This window comes from Manacus vitellinus, unplaced genomic scaffold, assembly GCF_001715985.3.
Source record: "Manacus vitellinus isolate BGI_N305 unplaced genomic scaffold, ASM171598v3 scaffold_28_pilon, whole genome shotgun sequence".
Classification (NCBI taxonomy): Eukaryota; Metazoa; Chordata; class Aves; order Passeriformes; family Pipridae; genus Manacus; species Manacus vitellinus.
In genome coordinates, this window is record NW_021940122.1 from 10,261,738 (window position 1) to 10,283,973 (window position 22,236).

At 41.0% G+C, this 22,236-nt stretch overlaps 1 protein-coding gene across 6 annotated transcripts in view; it reads right to left on the reverse strand.

Annotated features, from left to right (window-relative positions):
* Window positions 1-5,192: 5,192 nt before the first annotated feature.
* The window catches only part of CLCN1 (chloride voltage-gated channel 1), a 57,803-nt gene continuing 40,759 nt past the window's right edge, over window positions 5,193-22,236 (reverse strand). For 4 of the 6 annotated variants that reach the window (XM_018074552.2, XM_018074551.2, XM_018074549.2 and 1 more), the window contains 14 exons: window positions 20,278-20,379; window positions 18,778-18,862; window positions 18,227-18,376; window positions 16,259-16,328; window positions 14,852-14,962; window positions 14,512-14,764; window positions 13,638-13,771; window positions 12,904-13,130; window positions 12,682-12,787; window positions 10,896-10,978; window positions 10,113-10,148; window positions 9,355-9,459; window positions 7,407-7,493; window positions 5,193-6,924 (listed from right to left, as the gene is read on the reverse strand). In XM_018074552.2, the coding sequence (XP_017930041.2) occupies window positions 6,529-6,924; window positions 7,407-7,493; window positions 9,355-9,459; window positions 10,113-10,148; window positions 10,896-10,978; window positions 12,682-12,787; window positions 12,904-13,130; window positions 13,638-13,771; window positions 14,512-14,764; window positions 14,852-14,962; window positions 16,259-16,328; window positions 18,227-18,376; window positions 18,778-18,862; window positions 20,278-20,379 (1,945 nt within the window). In that variant the 3' untranslated portion in view covers window positions 5,193-6,528. The remainder of the gene's footprint in view (window positions 6,925-7,406; window positions 7,494-9,354; window positions 9,460-10,112; window positions 10,149-10,895; window positions 10,979-12,681; window positions 12,788-12,903; window positions 13,131-13,637; window positions 13,772-14,511; window positions 14,765-14,851; window positions 14,963-16,258; window positions 16,329-18,226; window positions 18,377-18,777; window positions 18,863-20,277; window positions 20,380-22,236) is intronic. The other 2 variants (XM_018074550.2, XM_008930951.3) reach the window with 2 other exon arrangements.

Genomic DNA, 22,236 nt, shown 5'->3' on the forward strand with positions numbered 1-22,236 from the left:
CCATCCTGGCTGGTGGAAGTGTTTTATTTCTGTGGGACTGATTCCAGGGGAGTTGCGTCTCAGGAAGGAGGATCCTAGGAAGAGGGGGTGGGTTTCCATAGTTGGATGGACCATGTTGAAAAGGATCCGTGGTGGCTTGGAGAAGCATTCCAGAGTAGGAAATATCTGATATGCTCTTTCTCATTAAGAAGATAAGAATGTTTGAGTATACAGAGCTAAAATCTAATGTGTGTCTGTGACTACCGTGACACGAATCCCAGGCCATTGTGGCAGATTTGAGGACAGATAGCATCACATCAACAGAATCCTCTAGTTTAGCATCGAGTGAGTTTTCCTGTTACACTGGATACATGTAAGTTTTGTCCCGATATTGGTGACATGCAGACACATCTGGCACAGAGTTGGACAAGTTTCACAGCAGCAGGTTAGGACTGGACACAAAGAGGAGTTTGATGCTTAGGCACTGACTTTGGGTAGCACAACTCTGAGTTCACATTTCAGTTTTAAATCAGTGCTTCTCAGCCTGATGTTCTCTTAGCGGATTGGGGAATTAGTTGACCCAGAGGGAAAGGAACATCTCTGCACTTCCAACATTGTTGTATCATCTGCTTCTGATCTAGGACATTAGGCCAGATCCAGTAGCTATTTGTTTGCCATATGAGACTTTTAAATTCTAGTCATAAAAGATATATATTTCCTTGTCAAGATACTTGTGCTTTTCCACTGGTTCTTCCAGGGGCTAGGCAGTGTCCCTTTGCCGTGCTTAAGGCATAGCATATTTCACAATCAGGACTATTTAGGTGATCATTGCTTTCTGTATTCTATTTGAAGTTAATTTGCTTCTTTCCAGTTTACCTGCTTTTACTACTTGAATAGATTGCCACCCACCACTCAGTATGTATATCTGCATAATTATGTGCATATAATTAATTTTGACTTGCATAAGACACACTTAACTTCTTCAGTTTTTTTTTTATTTTTTGTCAATCCTTGTAAGTCCCACAGTACTCTCTCCTGGTTTTGTGGAGGGCTTTCTGTCTTTTGGGTTTTTTTCCAAATGGCCTTTAAATTGTCACTACTGGTTTTTTTTAAACATGTGCCAGATGAAATCAGTTATTTCACATTTGTTTAAGTCCTTGGGAAAATAGGATTTTTCTGGGCCTGAAAGTCGTATCTCTGCAATGTCTTTTTTTCTTAATTTCACGTTATGCTATGGAGATGATGTCCAGCTGCTGAGTGCTTCACCTAAAAGAACTCTTTTACCATCATACTAGGCTAGACATATCCCTCAGTTAGGTTTGTCTCCTCTGGATTTAGCTGCTTAGCCCCAACATGAATCTTATTCTATGGTGTCTGCCTCAGGCTCTGATTTCCACTTTCTGCTTATTTCTCTGTTTAGACTAGATGGCAAACCTACCATATGTTTCTCTCATGTTACTGTTTTACAATTTCTCCTATCTTACTTCTAAGTCGTTTATGAAAACAGTAAATAAAAAGGGCATAAGAGCATTTTTGCTGCACACCTCACTGGATCTGCACTATGCCAGCTGCAAGGGTATTTTCTATACAGTTCCTCAAACAGTTCATATCTTCTGTGCTAGAGAAATTGCAAATTTGATTTAAGCATAAGATTCTGTGACATGTTTGGTCATAATCCAACCATCTTAGCTCCCATTTCTTTTCACAGCCCATTTGCTTAAGTGCACTGTAGAAGTTTGAGGGGGAGAAAAAAAAGCAATTATTTTTTTTTTTTTTTTTTTTTTGCAAATGCATTCTTCATAAATCTTCCATTACTGTCTTTTGCATTTGTTTCTGTGTGGAAAAACTGAAAAGCTTCTAATTTGAGTTCGTGTGACTTTATTTTTGAATATATCTCAGTATGTCTTGTATTTTTACCTTCTGTTCTTCAGACTTAGTAGCTATCCAGTAAATAGTGAGATATTAGCAGTGTTTGGGTTGTTGTTCATGTAAAGCAGGCAATTCACATTTTCATTTCTCTACATTCTGTTTTCTTTATAAATTTGCTACAGGACTTTTCCTCAGCATACATTGTCAGGTGCAATCCTTCAAGTTGGCTGAATATGTTTCAGTAAATGGTTTTACTGTGGAACAGAAAATGTTTGCACAAGCAGCACGCCAAAACAGCTGGGATGTGAACAAATGCTCATTTGAAAGGCAAGTGCTTGAACTAGTAATAGGTTTGGCTGAGACTAGCTTCAGGTAGCTTTCACACTAATCCCAGGAGTGGCCCCAGCAGTGTCTTTAGTTGCTTGTCTTTCCATGATGCTGCACCGTGACTTAGTGACTTCCAGCTAACTGAGTGAAGGGGAGATTTGGTTCAGGGCACAGGCAACTGAATTGCAGAGCTTTCTGCTATTGCACAGCTGTGATTTGAAGGAGGTGATGTTTGAGTGTGTGTGAGTACACATGCACAGAGTTGTCTGTCCAGTGGCAGGGGGAAAGACACAGAACAGCCTGCGGCTTTTGATCAGGACCAACTTAAGCTTGCCTCCCACAAATAAAGCCTTAAAAAGTTTTGCATCACATGGCTTAAGATATAAAATATTTTTCTCTGAGAATACTAATGCTCAGGCATGGCTTTTAGGTGTAAATATTAATTATTGGTCTCCAGTGTTTATTAAATTTTTATGAGAGCTGTGCCCAGATATGTGCTTATGTGACCATGAATAACTTAGTTCTTGCTGTGACCATATTTTTAATAGTGTGTTTTTCATTATACCCTTCCTAGGGTTGGACTAATTTGGCAAAGAGGAATCTTTACTTGCTAAGCTAGTTATTGCCCTGTCTTGTGCCCTTTGGCCACAAAACACACACTTCTATACAGTGTTTGTACAACTGGGAAGGAGAGGGAGGTTATTTTCATGGACTCAACCTGTCTCTCTATTTCTGCTTGTACTATGTGGTTTTGTCCTTAGGCTTAGCAAACTAGAATTTTTCTTAGTCTCAAGTAATTTGCCAACCAAAAGTTACATTGTTCAGGCAAATTTTTCTTATTGTCCAATAGTCCATCTCCATGTGTTTTCTCCTTCATCTGACTCATGACTACATCTCTTAGCCTTGTCATAGCTACCCAAAGCCCTACCTCTTATCTTACCAACCTTAAGTTTCCCCTATTTTTTTAATTCTTTATATTGATGCATTTGAAAACAAATTTTCTGCTTTCACCTTTGAATGCCATGTGAGAGTTCTGTTTTTTGCTAGATTAAAATTTAAGACATAACTTCTCGCCTTCATTTACTTCAGTGAACTGACAATTAGTTGAAATTAAGATTGCACTTATTTTGAAGATACAAGGTCAAAGGATTTTTTTTTAGTTTTTCTTTAGTTGTTTTTGATGGTGGTGTTTCCCCCAGATTTTCTGCTCTGATGGAGATATTTCATTGTTGTGTTCTTCTCAGGAGATATTTCATTGTTGTGTTCTTCTCATACTGTTATATGTTGGGTGCTGTCTCAGTTTAACGAGACAGCAGTGTTTACTATGGGAGAGCGAGTTCCCTTGACAAGTGTCAGTTTACTACACATTTTACACCTATTAAAGTACTTGGCATCAGCTCAGTGAAAGATTTTATTGGTAAAATGGAAGTGGAAATAACTTCAGCCTTTGCAGACCATCTTTGCAGTATGTTTTTTTGTCCCATCCTGACTCCCTATGCTTTTTCATGTATGAATACAGGTGAGAAAATGGTGCAGATGAGCGCTGCTTCTGTTCCATGGGTGGAGGCAATACCTGGAATGGATCTTGAGTAGTGTCTACAAGAAGCAGCAGTTACACTCACCTTTCAGTTTCCCCACAGAGAGAAATCCAGCTCCTCATAGGAAGCCTGAGAAGCTAAAGGCAATAGGAATGGAGAAATACGCGTGTGTGAATGTGTGAGCACATGTGTGTGCTTGTATATTGTCAGGTGATAAACCTCAACAAGCTTTCCAGGTTAGCTTGTGTCTTACTCCAAGCTCCCCAAGCCTCTCCATGTGCATCATTTTTGTTCCAACTTCATCTCCCCCAGCTCACAGTCTGTCTGTAATGACTCACATGCTCATTGGCTTTGATTTAGACTCCATCTGCTTTCTCAGCTAGTCAAAATCCCAGTTCTTCTGTAACACACTGTAGGAGAAGTGTGGGACTGGAGCAGAACATGTATCTGTATTCAGGAGAGGAGAGGGGGAGGTGTATTGACTCCAATCTCAAAATTTCTCCTTGTCTCATCTATCTCAGTGGAAGCATTTGTTTTAGCTACAAAATGTAAATCTGCACTGTAAGGCTGGGGATGACTTGGAGAAACTCGTCGTTCGTGAGGGTACGTGGACCCTCAGATCTGATTTGGTCTCAGTGTTGTCACTCACTGCACATTTGTGTGGGTTTAAAAGGAATGTCCTTTCTCCTTTGCTTATATAAAGGGCTATCACAGTTCCCTAAGAAAAAAAAGCAGTTGTTTTGCCTCTTCTCTGCAGGCAGCAGAAGGTGACACAAAGGTAGCGGGGAGGCTGTGTGCTGATGCCTGGCAGACAGAAATGTGCCCCTCTGGTGGAGGCAAGCAGCTGGTGTGTGCAAGAGACTTGCCCTCAGATCAGTGTTGTCTTCTCACAAGGACAGGGGGACTCTGGGAGGACAGAAGAAAGGGAAAGGCTGTCCCCAGTTAGCTCATAAAGGTGGATCATGTGCCAAAGACAATACACAGCTGGTGGGCTCTGAATTCCAGGCAGCAGAAATAAATTTTTCCCTCTTCAAGAGACTAGCTGGTAAAATTTCCTTCTACTGTAATCTTGTCACAGACTCTCCCACCCATAAGCATCATCAGAGAGGAATTGGTGCAAGGTCAATGTCAATCCTTGGAATTAAAGCCAGGAGGGAATTTTCCTTTGGCACCTGGGTTAGAGGTAATGATATTTTTGACTTGCTACTGAGAGAGCTTGTGGAAAGTTACCTGTTAAGGTGAAACTGGTCACTCTAAGTTTAGGTAATGCTATAATAATATCAGGAAAGGGGATGTCACCCAGTATCTGGGAGAATACCCCCAAGAACATATTCTCCAAGCCTGGATTTCTTCTCTGTTGCTGGTAAGTGGAAACGCATCCAATAGGCCTCTTGGGATTGCATATAAGTGCCACGAGACACCAAAAATATGATAGAAAGAGATGTAGACTATTAGAAGAAAGCTGCAGAATACACAGAATTTGATTTTGCCTATTTACTGAGAAAACCTCACAAGAGCAGTGAGTTAAACAAACCAGCATCTTATCTTTGGATGCTAAGATTTTGCATGCATGACACGAACTGACAAGACATCTTTTTGCAAGATGCAGATCAAGATCTGCTCCAGATTTAGAACTGGAATAGAGAGGGATGCTGTAGACAAGGGTTGAGGTCTCTGCTGTTAGTCACAATGGAGAGAAGCTGGCAAAAGTGAGAGCTGGAATTCTCAGATATGAGGTATGCAGAAATATGTGGAAAGTAGGCAGTGCAGAATTAGCAGGAAAGAAAGCAGGAGTTTTCAGAAAGAAACCTGTTTTCAAAGTGTAGAAAATGTGGCTTCCCTCTGCTATATTTCTTGGCAAACACTCCATATTTTTTTTTATTTTGAGTTCTTGTATTTTAAGACTATAACTGTGGAAAAATTGTGAACAGTGATTCAGAGAGACAAGTACAGGTATTTGAAATATAAGTACATATATGCTGCTTTACTCCTCTTCCCCCAACACTGAGAATGCCCCCACTTGAAATTTTCACATTCTGTTTAAAAATTCCAGAGATTAGGGGAAAACAGAGAGGCTTTTCTCCCTTCCAGTGCTTTCTAAAGCCCTGGCTGAATTCAAGACATGAGACATATACCAATTATTTTCCTTCTATCTGTTTTTAGGGCGTGGCTCAGCTAAAGGACAGAGGAGAAGCTCCTAACTGCACCCCCATCCAGGAAAATCCCAGAGTAAATATTGAGAAAGAATAAAAATGTTCTACATGGGAATGTTTGGGGGGGGATGCAAGATAAAAGCTAGTAGTGAAAAGGAGCTGCAGCAACATGGACAGGATTGCAGTCAGAAGCAGCAATATGCTTCTAGGGTGGGGGCCTGGCTGTGTTACACTGGTATGTGCAGGCCAGGTGTGACTGGAAGGATGACAGCAATGACAAATGAGAAGAACTGCTCCTCTTCCACTTTCCACATGGCAGATTGACCCAGAGCATCCTGACTGTGTCCAGCAGTATTCATATCCTGTTACAACCCCTTCTGCTGCGTTATGTAGACATGGCAGAAGCCTAAGCATTATGAGCCTGTACTTTGGCACCTTCCAGTCCACATCCGATGCTTGCACACACCTCTATAGTCCAACAGCCCAACAGTCTTTGTACAGAGACAATGCAGCAGAAGAAAGGGTTGGTCTGATGCCCCTCCTCCCAGCTGAATCATACCTCTGTGGGGATCGCAAAGAACATCCAAAAGCTTCTCTTTGAGGAGCAAACACAAGAAGACTGGCTCACTGAAGAGTGTGATGGACTACTACCCTCACACCAGTTATAAGCGGACATCCTCATCCTCATCTTCATCTTCATCCAAGTCAGTGGTGCGGAGGTTTATGTCCTTGAGGATGTCTGAGATGTTTTCAGCAACTGGCCCTGTAAGCTCCATCTCTTCCAACTCAGTATCAGTGGCATAAGTGGAGCATGGGACTTCCCCCTCGTCATGCGAGTGTGAGGGCTGCGGGGAGTCCGGGCAGGGAGGCAGTGGGCTCTCCGTACCCAAGGGTGCTGCTTGCTGTGCTGCCACCATGCCATTGTCCTCCCGGCTCCACGCCTGAGCGGCCTGACTGACCTCAGTTTTGGTGGAAGTCCGGTTGGTATTTCGGAAACTGGCGAGGGGTGGGCGGAGACGAACCCCGGAGCGCGTGGAACCTTCTATTGCCTTCTGGAGCTGTAAGAAGAGAAAAAGTTCAGAAGAAAGAAATGAAGAGAAGAGTGATCCAACCTTACTCAGCAGAAGTTCATCTACTCCCCAGGGCAAAGGGACCACAAATAGAGTCATAGCTCTAGCTCTGAGGCCTATGGAGATAATCTTTTACATTGGTCGTGTAATGAAAAATTCCATGGTAAATAACAAACTCCACACCACTTTCAGAAACAGCAATAGCCACTCAGTTAAGAGCCCTACATTCACGAAAAGGATGAACCTTCTAACATTCTTGTAAATAACACCTGCTGCCTCCTCTGAAATGCAGTCATCCATTCCTCTACATGGCTTCCAAAGAGTTGATTCAGAATTCAACACTGGATTGAAAATGCAGCAATTATAATTATAAATATTCCCAGCTGGAACTTGCAGCACCTGTAAGGTATTGCAGTGATCCACAGGACATTTGCAGTTAATTAAGAGGATGGTAAGGGATCTGTACTTACCTCTTCCAAAGCCAACACTCCCCTCAGCTTCCCCATACTGGTTACATAGGCATGGCTGAGGCCCAGTAATGAGAACAATGTATGCGTCTATGGGCAAAACCACAAAAGACCATTTTAGGGATTTTGGAAACTGGTAGCATGGTACTTGGTGCTAGAGCTGGTACTTGGGATTTAGAAATGGGAATCACAAAGGCATGCAAGTCTGCAGTTATCCCAGTGAGAAACTGCCTTCCCTTTTGTATTTGCCAAATGCTGCTCTTTGGTCCTTCTGCTGTGCAGCCATAGTTGGGAATGCGTTGATGATGGAGAACATCATTCTCAAGGTCACTCTCATCCTGCATCTGGCAGAGATTCACATGCAATACCCTGTGTTGTGTATTTGAGGACTTACACAGATCTATTTCATTTCGGTGCTGGAAATTGACCTAGCCTATGTAAAGCCAGAAACTGCTTAGGTTATTTATTTTAGTGCTTTCCTTAACAATAGAAGATTTATTTTTTCCTGTTCCAGAATGTTTTTTATTAAAACTTAAGCTTGTTGCTGCTTATCCAGTGCAGTGAGAACACTGAGAACAAGTTATTCCCTTTCTCTTGTGAAGTCTCCTTGAAAGGGCAAATATCACACCGTTATCAGTCTTCTTTTCTTAAGCTTAAATATACCCTGTTATTTTACTATTCTTCATAGATTTGGCTTTCTAAAACTTTCCACATTCTCAGTGCTCATCTATGGTGTATTTCCAACCTTCAATTTCTTTTAGCTGAGCTCTAGCTGACTTTACCTGTGGTCTTATGTTTAGTCATCCTTTCACAGTTGGTGTTTGCCTGTTTTTTTACATCACGAGATATTGAATGTCATTTTCAAGTGTAAACTAGGAAAAATCTCATTTCTCAGGAACAAGACATTTTACTCTAATGTAAAAGAAAATGAGACTGCTTAAATATAGTTTGATCATGGTAAACAGTTATATTCTTGCCATTGTCAGTAGTCTTACATTTAGCTCTAACTGTGCATACCTCAGATAGTCTGATTATTTATTCCTGCTTTTTTGTGTGCATCCAAGTTAAATTGATTTGTCTCTTTTTTCAGAGTTTCTCACTTGCTCTTTTGTATAACAGGTACAAAACTTCCCCTTTTGCAGCCTTCAAGTGTAATTTCTTGTAACCCCTATATTCTCAAAGATAAATGCTAGTGGTTTTCAGATCACTTCAGCCAGCCCTTTAGAAAACACCAAACTCATCTGAACTATATGCTAACCTGCTCTTATTTTGCTCAAGGCCATCTTACCCTTTGATAACAGCAATTAATTAATTTTGTGCAAGGTATATGCTGACCATTCACATTAAATGAATATTTATAAAAACAGGTACTGTGCACTTTCACTTCAGTAGACTGCTTTTCCTTTCCATTAAGTGAAAGGCCAGTCCTCTCTTCCCCTGACATACGATTGCTTTAATCCCCAGTCATCCTGTGTTGACTCTAGAAGTTGCATGATCCAGTTTCCTCTTTCCTTGTGCTTCAGTTCAATGAAGAACCTATGATATAGGCAGACTCTAAACCCTGACAGAAAAACCCTGAGAAATCCAGGAGTACTCATTCCAGTACTGCACACTGACAAAGTAGAGTGTAAATCTCAGTGTAATGCCACAGCAGCAAGGCATAAAATTCTACTACAGTGTTAAGGTAGTGGCTGGGAAATCCTGTGTGGTGTCCAAAAGGTTTATAAATAAATGCACTCAGAGTTCTTATCACACAGCCTTTTGTTTTGCAGGAGATTGGAGGTACACACAGAAGGTTGTAGGAACAAACTGACTTCTGTAACTGGATGTGGAAGTAGCTGGTGGTAGTAGTTGTAGGTGAAGACAAGGAGAAGAAATAAGTTATAGACTGAACTTGCAATGATAGGATGGAGAAAAATGATATATGCCTCAGGGAGATATCAGCACCCACCTTGTGCAGGGAAGTTCTCTCCACCAGTTGGAAAGGGCAGGGGTCTATGCGGCAGCTGTCAAAGCACACATTCTTGTTCAGCTCCTCCTGTTCCCAAGCATCTATCTGACACAGGAAAGAAGAGGAATCACTTACAGTGATCTGCAGTGTTGCTGCCTTGTGTACCCAAACTAGTCCCCTTCTTCTGTTAATGCTTCTTCCTTCCTACGTAGATTGTTCATCTTGCCCATTATATCACCCCCCTGAGGTTTCACATCCCTTTCTTGCTTGATGTCAAGTCCCTGTGGAAACAGAGCAATTCCAGTACCTCAGAGGTATTCTGAGAAAATGAGGTTTTGCTTCTTCCTGCTTAAAGAGGGAGTGAACATCTTTTGCTTTCCTTTCTGAGTGCATCTTCCCCTTGTCATTGCAAGATAATTGATCCTTTGTGTAAAAAGTGAAGGAATAACATAGGACCACAGAAAGATTTAGGTGAGGGGGCACCTGTGGAGGTCTCTAGTCCAAAACACTGCTTGCAGCAAGGCTGACTTCAAAGGTAGGTCACATTAGTCAGAGCCTTATCAGCACATCTAGCCAGACAATCTGCTCTTATCGGGTGAGACTTGCCCACTGTGCAACTTGAAGAAGAAAATGGCTTTAGCCATGGCTTTATGTGGCAATCACTGAGGTTGCTGGTGTTCAGGAAGTATTGCAAGTGACAGGAAATGGGTATAAGAAGCACTCACTTAACCTCACTCCCTTTCTGCAGCTGGTCTTACCTCTTCTGGTGTCATTGTCTCAACTTCTGCCGGCTCCTGTAGGAGAAAACACTCTTCAGGACAGCCAAAAACCCCACAGTTTCACTGAGTACAGAAAATAAAAACCTGCACAGACCCCCGTGGTTCCCTTTTTGCTCCAAATAGTATATTACTGAGTGCTTAGATTTTCTTTATATTCATCCATTATAAGGTGTACCTTGTTCTTGCTGTGCTTCTCTTGTCAATGACAATTCACCATGGAATTCTGGTGGAGCAATTCAGGTGCCCAAACATGGGCATCTAGTACTGATTTAGATGCTCTCAAGATATCCCATGTGGGGTCCAACCACTGTTCTAGGGTGGATGGGTCTCCCATAAGCTCTTTATGATATCCACAAAGCCTGTGCAGACATGTCAGATAACCAAGGACATTTAACATGGCAAGAGCCAAAAGCACTTTTTAATTTTTCTCTGTCTAGCCAAAAGTGTTTGCCAAATGGAATAGAACTGCACTTTATTGCAGGTTATCCAAAATATCATTAATTTTTTCACTGAGAGAAAATGCCCACACTCAATCATGGTGGCAGCCTTGACACTTGAGCAGAGGTGGCTCTTGAGGAAGATACACAGTCCTTTACAGTAATCACACCCTTTCTCTTTGGAGAATGCTGATGCTGTCAGAGTTCAGGACCATGATTGTGTCCATGTTTTGGCCAAATGCTGAATGTCTCTGAATAGTAGGTTCTATTTCCATTGCATTCCCTTCCTTCTTCAGGATACTACTAATCTCTCTGTAGCTCTAACCTGGACAGTGCTCTCTGTTTCAAGTGGATGGCTGCAATGGCACAAAAGCTGCTGGATCAGTTGCCTCAAATGCCTGGAATTGCCTGAACAATGAGAACAAACACATGGAAAAGAGAGAAGAACAAATGAGAGACAAAAATACAAAGCCCCATGCCCATCCCCTTACCCAAGGCAGGCATGGAAATAATATGAGGGACATGATATGATAGGGCTGAGTCAGTCACAATCTAGCATTGAATTTGTAAGGTGGTGTCTGGGACATTCCAGAATGAATATTCCCATGCAATTGTAAGGTGGTGTCTGGGACATTCCAGAATGAATATTCCCATGCAATATCTGTTTTTCAAAGATAGGAAGTAAACCATTACAAAGTTGTCTTTGCAGATAGTATTCATAAATCAGAAAAAACAAAACAACAAACCAAAGGCAGGACTACTAATACAGCAAACAATCTGATACATGGGATAAAATGCTGTGACAAGAGGTTTCTGCAGTCCACAAAGAGAATGTGACTTGGAGGACGAATGTGGCAAAGGAGGTAAGAATTTGGAAAACAGTTCAAAGACAAAATATATCAACAGACTGAATGTGACAGGTGCAAAGGGGTGAGGAGTCCATGGGTTGTAACAGCAGTGTAATTATGGGAATGGAAAAGACCAGAGTTATACTCCCACGCAGCATAGGCAAGAGTCAGCAAAGAGCAGGAGAGAATTTTGTGCTGTTGTAAACAAGGCTGTGGAGGAAATTTGGTCAGAAATGATAGCTATGAGCAAAACTAAAAATGGCAAGGCCTCACAGAGTCATTCCTGTACCACTTCCTCTTGTCGTTCCTGGGTCACTCAGTACTATCTTCCCACAAAATGTCTCACACACTGTCCTTGTTTTCATATGTGATTCTTTTTCTGCTTTGGTAGGGAAGGTGGATGGCTGCTCCAGCACTCCACTGCTGTGAAAGCATAGCATGGGTTTTTCTATGCCTTAGAGGTTTAGTCATACATGAGGGGTGTTGATGAACCAGAATTTGCTATATGCTGTATTATATGCTAACCTCTGGGTGCCTAAAAGCATGAGCTAGAGTCCTATCCTCTGTATTAATTCTCAATACTGAGGTATATCTCTGTGCTTACTCACTCTCTGCATGTTTCAGGATGCGTAAAGGAGAAAAACAACCCACTATCCTGTATCAAATATACATGACATATGAATCAGAAATGCACTGTGAGTACAGTCTTGAGAGCAAAGATAATATAGGCTGGGTTGGTACACAAAGAACACAATACATCAGTATTTGTCCATCATATTAATGTAGCTGAATCAAAGAGTTGCATGTCTAAGGGAGGAACTGTTCAGTTTTGGAGAAGGCTGAACAACAGCCTAAGCTACTCAAAAACCAAGTGCGGCTGTTTAGCTCTCAGGCTGCTTTCCCCAGGGAAATTAATCCATGTGGTGAAGAAGCCAAGAGATGTTCCATGCAGACTCTCCAGAAAATCTCCAAGGAGATGTTATTGCAAAGGGTGGAGTGGGGAGTACTAAAAGAGAGAGAGCATCTTTAGTGGGCCTACTTTTGCCATGCTCTCTGAGGGATCACAACAGAAGATCTTTCTGGGTACAATACAATGATTTTGAGGTGCACTAACAAAGTATCTTTAATATTGGAATGGCAGAGAAAGCTCCTTTTCTCAGTCTCTGGGAAACTAGCACCCGCACAGGCATGTACAAACAGTTAGCATGAAAGCTTCCCCAAGCTGGCTAGGATGTGTTTGAGGCATGCCAGAAGTTACCATACCTGAGTGTTGCTGGGGCTCCAAAGTTTCAGTCATTTGTTTAAGAGGACTTGTCAGGCCATTTGGCTCCTCTGGGTAACTGGGAGTGGGACTTGGGGGCTGAGTCAGCTGTTATGGAGAGAAAATAAAGTCCACCTTGTGTCATTTCTTTCTCAGCATCTCCAAATGCCTTACTGCTTCTTAAGCAGTCTCTGTGTTGCAATCTCTCCACTTGTCTCCCTCACCTCTCCCTTCTCATCTGTATCCTCATCCTCATCAACATAAGCAAAAGAGTCATGCTTCAGCTTTGGCAGGTTTGCCCACGGTCCCTGGCTGTGTCCATCGTAAGGTGCCTCAGACAGCTTCTGCTGCATTTCTTTGTTGAGGAGCTGTCGTCGCTCTGGGCTTATATGTCTCTGGAGGAGAGCTTGCAGTTCCGATCGCTCTACAGACCCCAGAAGGATCATGGTTTCTGCATAACACGGAGCAGAGAAGCCATTAAGCCACTTCAAGGTTTTGATTGTCCCTTTCCTCCCTCATGGCTCTTCAAAGTGCTTGGGCTCGTTCTGTCTAGAGCTATACAGGAGTCATTAATCAGCCGTGCTAGTTGCTACTAGGCTGTGGTAAGGAAGCTCACCCTTCCTGAGCTGTGCCCCTCCTCAGCACCACATCAGAAGCAGGCTCTTAACTTATGCAAGATCCCAGGAGGGCCCTGTTGTCACAGTTCAGTCTACAAACTTCCCACACGCCTCCCTTATGTGCTATATCTGCTTCACCACCCACACTCCAGCTTACCTGTCTGACCAGCTGGAACAGCCTCCTGTCATACATCATCCACAGAGAAAGATTTTTAGGAAGATTTTTTTTATGTAGTAGGTTCACACTGTCTGTTTCACAGGATATAATTTGAAAGCTAGTTTCTCTGGCTCTTTAAGCTGAGACAGTCTTCAGGAAAGATCAGTTTCTTCACATTGCTTACCTGGTGAGTCCACCAAAGGCAAAGTCTTCACTGTGGTGCTTTGGAGTACAGTTTGCAAGTCTCGGTATTTACAGTTGGAGGAGACAAATTTCACATCTTGGACCATAATATCCTCCACAAAGATATTGTATTTGCTGTGAATTTATGGACAATAAGGGGAAGAGTCAGCATATTAACAATGCCTAGCAGGTAAATTCCTTAAAGAAATACATAAATGACCACTTCTTTAAAAAGTGAAAGCTGAAAATACAAATACCAAATGATCTGCATGACTAACCAGAGGACTTTCCAACAGGATCAACACAGACTAACTGGATATTCATTACAGTGTTATTATTACATATATTATTATATTACATTAATGTATTCCACCTCATTACCCTACACCAAAAAATACACACATATGTATAGATGTTTTTTATATACTTACCTATGTATATTACATATACTAGAGAGAGGAAGTCATATGTATGAATAACTGAATTTTGCTTCAAGCAAAATATCCAAATAAAATGATATTTCAAACATTTGTTAAAGAAAAAAAAAACCCAACCCCACTGAATTAAGATAAATGAAACTCTCTATTTAAAATTTTTAAACTAAAGCAATTTGGCAATTTTCATACAGATTCAGTAACAACACAGGTCATTCAAACCTTTGCTTTCAGTGAAAAAAGAGGACTTTTCTCTGTTTTTGTGTATGAACCCTAATTCTACTCCATCATTTGTTTTTTTGCGCTGCAAGCCTTTTCTGTCTTTTTATTTCCTTTGTAGTACTATCCTGTTTTCATAACTTTTTTTCCTCCTGTGGTCTTATCCTTTTCTGCTTTATTTCTTTGCCACTCTCTGCCTCCACCTCTGTTTTACAACTATACCTTATGTGATTCCAGCCCAGGTCTGGCAGGTAGGGCAACTTCTTCACCTGGATGATGCTGTCATAGAGGCTGGGCTGCAAACTCTGGGCCACCATGTTGGCAAGAATGACAGCCACCATCATAGGGAGGATGTGAGAGATCTGACCTGTCAGCTCGAAGCAGATCACAGCAGTGGAGACAGTGTGGCTCACGGCTCCTGTCAAAGCTGCTGCACCTTTCCCAGGTAGGGTGGAAAAGGAACAAGGAGAGAAGACTATCATATAGAAACAGCATGTCATGTAAATAAGGAAAGTTCCAATGATGGGACCAGGCGGAGACAAAGAAAGACATGGAGACTCACCAATGACAGCATAACCTCCAGGTAAGATTTGATAAACAATACCATCAAAGAGGATCCCGTTGGGAAAAAGTGCTGCCATGATTTCCCCAATAAGACGTCCAAATGCAGCACCTGAAAAATATCACTGACAGTTACAGAATTAACATTTAAGGAACATCCAGTCTGTCCTGTGTAGCTGTGCTGGGCAATCACTTGAATATTTTCTAACAGAAATAAAGCCAAAACTTACATTAAAATGACACTGCAGACTAAAAAGTAGTTCTCAGTTACAAAATATGGAAGTTAGATTCCAGGAGGAGAAAAGGATACTAAGAATGTAAATACAATTGACCCCTCATTCATCCACTTGGACACACCAGGCACAGCTGTACTTGCGCTTCTCAGACAGGAGGACATATTTTCAGACTGTGTACCATGTCAGCCCAAATCACAGTTGAGGCCCTTCAGACATTCTCTGAATGTCCAAACATTACAATCACAGCTTACAGAAAAGTTTAGGTGGGAAGGGACTTTCGGAGGTCTTGTTCTGATCCCTGCTCAGAACAGGGCTAATTTCAAAGCGAGACCAAGGCACCCCTGGCCTTGTCCAGACAGGTTTTACAGGTCTGCAAGGATCTTTTGTATTCGTGGACACAAAATGGCACAGTATTCCAGAATTGTGTCCAAAATGCTGAATGCGGGGAAATAACCAATTTCTTTGCCTTGCTGGCTAGGTTTTTCCTAATACAGCCTTGTTTGTAGTTAGCCTTCATCACTGCAAGGGCATGCTACTGAGTCATGTTCAGTAGCTGCCTGCAAGAACATGTAGGTCCTTAGAGCACATTGTTATGTTTGACTTGTGGGTACTTAATGCTGAACTTCATGAGTTTGTATAATTCAGTCTAATTTAGCTTCTCTTTCTTAACATTAGCATAATAGTAATTTTATTTTTTGTTATTGGAATTAAAACCAGTTAAAAAACCAATAACTTCTGTTATCACATTTCAGTCAGAAGAAATGAAGAAGTCATAGATTACATAGCAGGTAATAGTTTTGAGGTTGTCTCTTCTAGCTGGCCTTCAGGGGTGAAAGGAGCAATTACTACGAATTGTAGGATGAAAGTTTCTCTGTAGGTGAAGAGGCAGAGAGATTAGAAGGCCATGGCTTAGCATGTCTTCCCACAGTGTGGCTTTCCTTATATAAAAGGACAGGGATTTTCTCCTCAGCATTTGGCTTCAGGGGTTGGGAGAATGGCAAAAACAGAGATTCAGAGGCTGGTGTATGGACTGCTAATCAAGCTTGTTGTAGAGATCATGTGATGACTCCTCATACACTGGAAGAAACCTACTGGGCATGTATGCATGCAATGACTCTCTTATCCTCCCCACCTGTCAGACGTATATGCTGCAACAAAAAATTGAGACTCACCTAATACGAAAACAGGCATGAAGCCTCCACAGGGGATTGGCATCGTAGTAAAAACAGCAGACATGCAGAACTAGAACAGAGGCAGAGAGTGCAGTTGTTACTGAGCAGCAATAGCATTTCCTGCAGCCTCACTCTACTGTCCATCCTGTGAATCTATGAGGAATCATGTTCTGAGGGATCTGCCAGTTCAGCCAGAAAGTAAAGGATAAAGGGGCTGTGAAGCATGAAAGGGAGCTGGAGGAATTGTGGCAACACACCAGCACTGATGCAGAGGACCTCTATGTGACCCCTGTGGTGGCAGGGAAGCTGAATCACCAAGGGGATGGATGAACAGGAGAACTCCTTTGCCTTGGACCTCAGGAGTTGATATTTCCTACTGCTCCAAACACCTTAGCTTTCTATAGAACAGGGTTGTCAAAAATTCACTGATTCAGAAAGATTTCAGTACAAAGAGAATTCTGGAGGCCTTTTCCCCAACTCCCTGCTCCCAGAAGTGCTACCTCCTAAGTTAGATGGGGTTGCTCAGAGTCTTCTCCAGGTGAGTTCTAAACATCTTGAAGGGTGGAGATTCCCCAGCTTTTCTGGATATTTGTGCTACTGCTGACCCACAGTCAGGAAAATTTTTTCCTGAAGTCTAACTCCTAAGTTTTGTTTACTCAAGCTTGTGTCTGTTGCCTCTTGTGTTATCTCTACATTGGTCAAAATAATGAAATCTGTTCTGGTATTGCTAAGACCAATTCAAATGCTGACTTCGCCCAGCACATACAGACTTCTTCTGGAGGCAACAGTCTTAAAAATACCACAAAGGCCAATGTGCTCTTCCTTCCATAAGCCATTTGAGGAAAAGTTCCTGGTTGGCCACAGAGGCCAGCAAGCTGCAGAAATGGAGTACTGCTAACTAAGCTCTGTCTTTGCAGTACCAAACCTGGCCAAATATAGTTGAGAACTGGAACTACAGTGCAGTGGAGGATCAGGCCAAGGCTTTGCCCAGAGTAAAACCAGTAGTTTCTTGTTTATATGGTCTATCTCAACTCTGAACATATCCAGAAGAAAATAAACTGCTTGGCACAGTCATCTAGTGAGTTGAGAAAGCCTTTAGTTAGTAAGACAAGGCCAATGACTCTAGTATGTGAGGATGCAGCTCTTCCAAAGACAAAAAGATGGACTCAGAAGAGATACACCATGTAGTCCATACCTCTTTTATTCAGCTGAAGGAGACCTTATCTGCTTGGAACACTGTAATAAGAATTATCACACAAGCAGAACCCTTAGCCTCCTGTCAGAAATTCGATAGACTGTTTTACTGTAGGTGGAAACAGCTGTGTCAATCACTCATTGATGTCCATTCCTGATCTACTGAAACGTTTGACTGACATTGCAAGGTGGCCTCAGCTCTTCTGTTCCTTTGCAATAAATAGGAAAAATAGGACCTTTTCTATGATATTTTTATCCTTTTATATGTTTTTTTTTCCATCTTAGGAAAACCTCTTTCTTGCTGTTTGTATTTTGAAAACTGTAATACCATGTTTTCTTCTTTCAGATGTTTTCTTTTGTTCTGTCCTGTATCAGTTACACAACTGATCCTTTCAAGGCTGAACAGTTGCAACTTCCATGCACCATGTCAGCTCAGAACTTTTAATCTGCTGTTGCTTTCTGAGATGCGAGTAAAACTGTTTTCAGATGTATTTCTCCATCCAATTATGGTAAACAAAGAAATTGTAACAAATCCTTGATCCTCACATATTCTTATTTGTCTCCTATCTGTAGTCAGGAATATAAAATAGACTACCAAAATTTATTCAAATCAAATATATATTATCTGAGAGCTTTTTAGTCAAGTATTTATTTTTGTGGAATTTGATAAATCTTTCCTGATGTAGTCCTCCCTACCAGCATCTATACAGTGAGTATCAAAGGTCATTCATCAGAATGTGTGATGAGATTGACCTAGGGAGCAGTGTTTCCTACCTTCACAAGGAAGAAGAGCAGGATGATGACGAAGATGCTGACTTTAGGATGGATCCACGCAGCAGATTTCCCTAGGATCTGAGTGTCCCCAGCGTGTTTTATCCAGGTATAGTTATCAAAGAGAGTGCTGATGGCTTCCCGTGGCATCAACTGAGCAGTAAAAAAACAGGTGTGAGTCATGAGATTAGATAGAGTAAGTATTCTAACTGTTGCAAGAAAGTGGAGGAGATTTTTACTTTGGTAATTCATGATTACTAGACTTAATTCACATTTTTCATCTTCGGGAAGAGAGATAAAACTTTACCTGAACAGGTGAAAGGATAACTACTTTTACACATGGAGTGACATCTTCCTTATTATTTGCTTAGGAGAATGGACCTATTTCAAGTTTTATATGAAGGAGACAGCAGGGATCATATAGTGCCTCCTCAGTTCAAACTCCTCCCATATCTTTCTTCCCCTTTCCATGACACAAAGTTATGGGGGCACAGGATAGGAAGAGATTGTTATGCAGAATTGCATGGAATTGCTAATACACGTTCCACTCTCACCTCTCCTGCCATGAACTGCCCAAATCCAGGAGGAAATGTCGCAGTGGCTATAAGGAAGGTTATAACCCCAGGGTATATGAGTCGACTGTAAAGGAAGAAAAATTTTTTAAAATATGACCCCACATTCTCTTGTAACACTATCGCTTCAGAACTACGAATGCTATTTCTGTGAAAGCTCTCTGTACCTCTATCCTGTGCTTTGGAGTGCTGTTACTGGCTCCACTTATCATCATAATTCATAGAGAGTTCACCTGTCAGCAAAGCCCTTTTTCCAACCAGAGTTAATGTAATGGGAGGGATGGAGGAAGAGAGAGGGATGTACAAAATGCACAAACTTGAATGTGCACAGGGAAACTTGTATTTGCAATGATGTGTCGACCAATTGTCAAAAGTCAGTACCTCCTCCATTTGTTCTGATTATGCCAGTATTGCTTCTTCATCACCCATGCAGTGTGTCCTGTCCTAGTGGATTTAATGTACAGTTTTTTCCCGCAGGCACCCCTTACTGCGTTAAATCTTATGGGAAAAACTGCTTCTCTTTCCACGGAATTGCTGACCATCACAATTCTGGGGAAAGTGTCCTTGGTATTTAGTGGGTCTAGATGTGCTGGGCCACTGGGCCATAGCTGGAGAGCAGGCTGAAGCCATCTGTGTTTTCCTACTGCTGTGTCCAGTCCCAGTGTGGGTTTCTGGGTAAACTGAGACACTTCATGAGCACTAGGACAACATAAGGCTACCTCTACGTGCTGGATTAATCCTGTCATGTCTCCCCTGGCAAGTTACTGTGCTCACTATAGGAAGTGTTTTCTGAGATGCTGTGGTATTCAGGAAGGCAAAATATAAACTTTAATTTCTTTCAGTCTAAGGGCCTACAAAATTCTGAAAAAAATTAAAGTAAATTCCCACTTCGCAGGCTTTGCTTCACTTTGTTATTAACTTAATTTGATGGCTCTGCCGATGCTTGTGGGTAATGCTACATAATGAAGAAAGACAATTTGTTTTCCACATAAGAAATTAAGTTAGTTCGAACTTCTATTTATCTAGTAGTTTTATTCTGCTCAGGTCTGCAACTCACTAAGAAATCTAGGCCCTCCACACCTCTCATAGCATAAGATTTCTTCTGTTAAAGAGACTGAAGATATTTACAGTTAGCCATTTTTTCTTCTTCAGATTATATCTTTGGAGGCTAGGACTTTAGAGGGGGAAAATATTATCTATCTAATCAATAGTTTCCCTTGTCCTCTTAATGAATATTACAGTCACCTTTCTAAACCAGTAAACTACTTGAGACAATTGGGGCTGATCAAGAAGAAAATCCAGTGCAGAAAAATTCTCTTGATGGTTACAGAGATCTTACTCCTGTATGAGAGCAGTTTCTCATACTTTTACTATCTCACACTTGAAATATTATAATACCTTCCAGAAAGCATTTGTTACTATCCAATAGCAGTAGGGTGTAGAAATCTGGTCTCTAAAGAGAGTATCTTCAGAGGCACTCACTGTTTGGTGAGAAACTGGCTCAGAGCCTTGTGACGCCGGATGCACAGGACCACTTGGCGATTGAGATAAACAAAAAACGCTCCAAGGAACCCAGAACATATGCTAATATGGAGAAAAATAAATAAAATCATAAAAAAAACAGACAATGCACAAACCATCAACCAAGAAAATGAATTTAAGTCATTTCGTCTTCAGCTGCTTATGAAGTCTTTTAAATGTCACTTAAAGGGTTACTCCTACAGCAACTCATTTGAAAACATTGACTCCCTGATGAAAGGGAAGAGATTACTTCGGACCTCTTTGTCATTCATAATGTCATTTTAGCACTTAAATTTTCTCTTGCTTAGAGGGGGAAATCTCATCTATAAAAATCTGTAAAATAATCTATAAAAAGTGATTGCAAGTTCTCAGTGGGGGCTGTCAAAGAGTAACTGGATAAAGACCAGTATTGTCAGAAATTAAACATCAGGTTGGAACAGGAAATAGTTAAAATGAAGGGAGTTTAACTCTGATTCAGCAAAATTATATGCCTAAAACAAATACTAAAAGTAATTGCAACTCTTTTGCCTATAGCAAAGTATGTAATTTCTATGATCCTAATCACCTAGGCCTAAGTTTCTGATCCTAATAAAGTAAAAAAAAAAAATATAGTGGTATAGTGGTCTTATCCTTATGCTCTGTAGCCTAATGAAACCAGGATAAATAGGGCCTAATAAAGACTGCATTTGGAATTTGGAATTTGGAATTTGTGAGGGGAAGCCTTATTTTATGTGGCACATAACTAATCCACATAATATTGAGAATAAACAGATAAGATTTTCATTCTATTAATTTTAAAAATGAATGGAATTTTCCTTGTTATGTGCTAAGAATGCTTTTGCCAAATCTCAAAGATTAATTTAGCATACTTAAAACATTGCATGTTGAAAAAAATCCTGCTTGGTCATTTAAGAATTGCATAGAAACAAGTTTAAACTAAATCTAAAGCTGTTCACAAACAAACATGTCCAATGAACTACTCTTAAATATTTTAAGCAAGCACTGTTTAGAACTACAGTTAAAATAGACCAGGCAATATAGGCCTAAGGACTTCACAGTGAACTACATTTCTCTGTAACACCTTATTTTTAAAAATAGATCTCTCCATTCATGTCTAATAATTTGCCAACAAACTGGAAGTGCACTTCCTGTATATATTATGCAATTTAATATTTGCTGACAGGGAAGAACAAGATCTACCTATTGATAGTGCTTGTCCTACCTGAAAGCGAAGAAATATGTTGGATAGAAAGAGAGTTCAACTTTGAGACTTAAGAGAATTTGGAGCATTCCAAGTTGGCATCAGGACTTTATCCAAAATTATCTAAGTTTTAGAGTTGTCTTCTATTTTAACTACCACACTGAACACCCAGGCACTTGAAAGTATTTTGTAGTTGCCATATATCCTTTTCCTAGCCTATATACAGTACCGAAAAAATCCAGCTCTGTCAACTCTGTTCAAAACATGGCAACAAGAAGTTTTGCATTCTACCAATCAGCTGTAAATCAGGATTACTTTTTTCCTTGCCAGTCTAAACAAATAGATTCCCTTAGTTCAGCATGCAAGTCTGTTTAAGGGGAAGAACAAAATGGATACATATTATTAGCAAGAACTCGTGCATATTCATGCATTTTCAATATATCTGATGTCTTCAAAAAATTCCACTTCAGTTCATGTTCAAATAAATTAAGAGGAGGGCAGCCTACTAAAAGGAGCTGTAAAACCTCAAATACATTCCTGGTCTGGGATCCAGGTCTTGCAACAGAATGTGATCACCACACCAGTACAAGTGTTTGTTCTTACAGTACATTCCCTTCATTATTGCTCTGCAGTGATTTCTCTGGAGCCTCTCTCAACCTCTAACCAGAGATGTTTCCTCACAGCAATTCCAAAGTCAGGTTTTCTCTAGTATTTCCCAA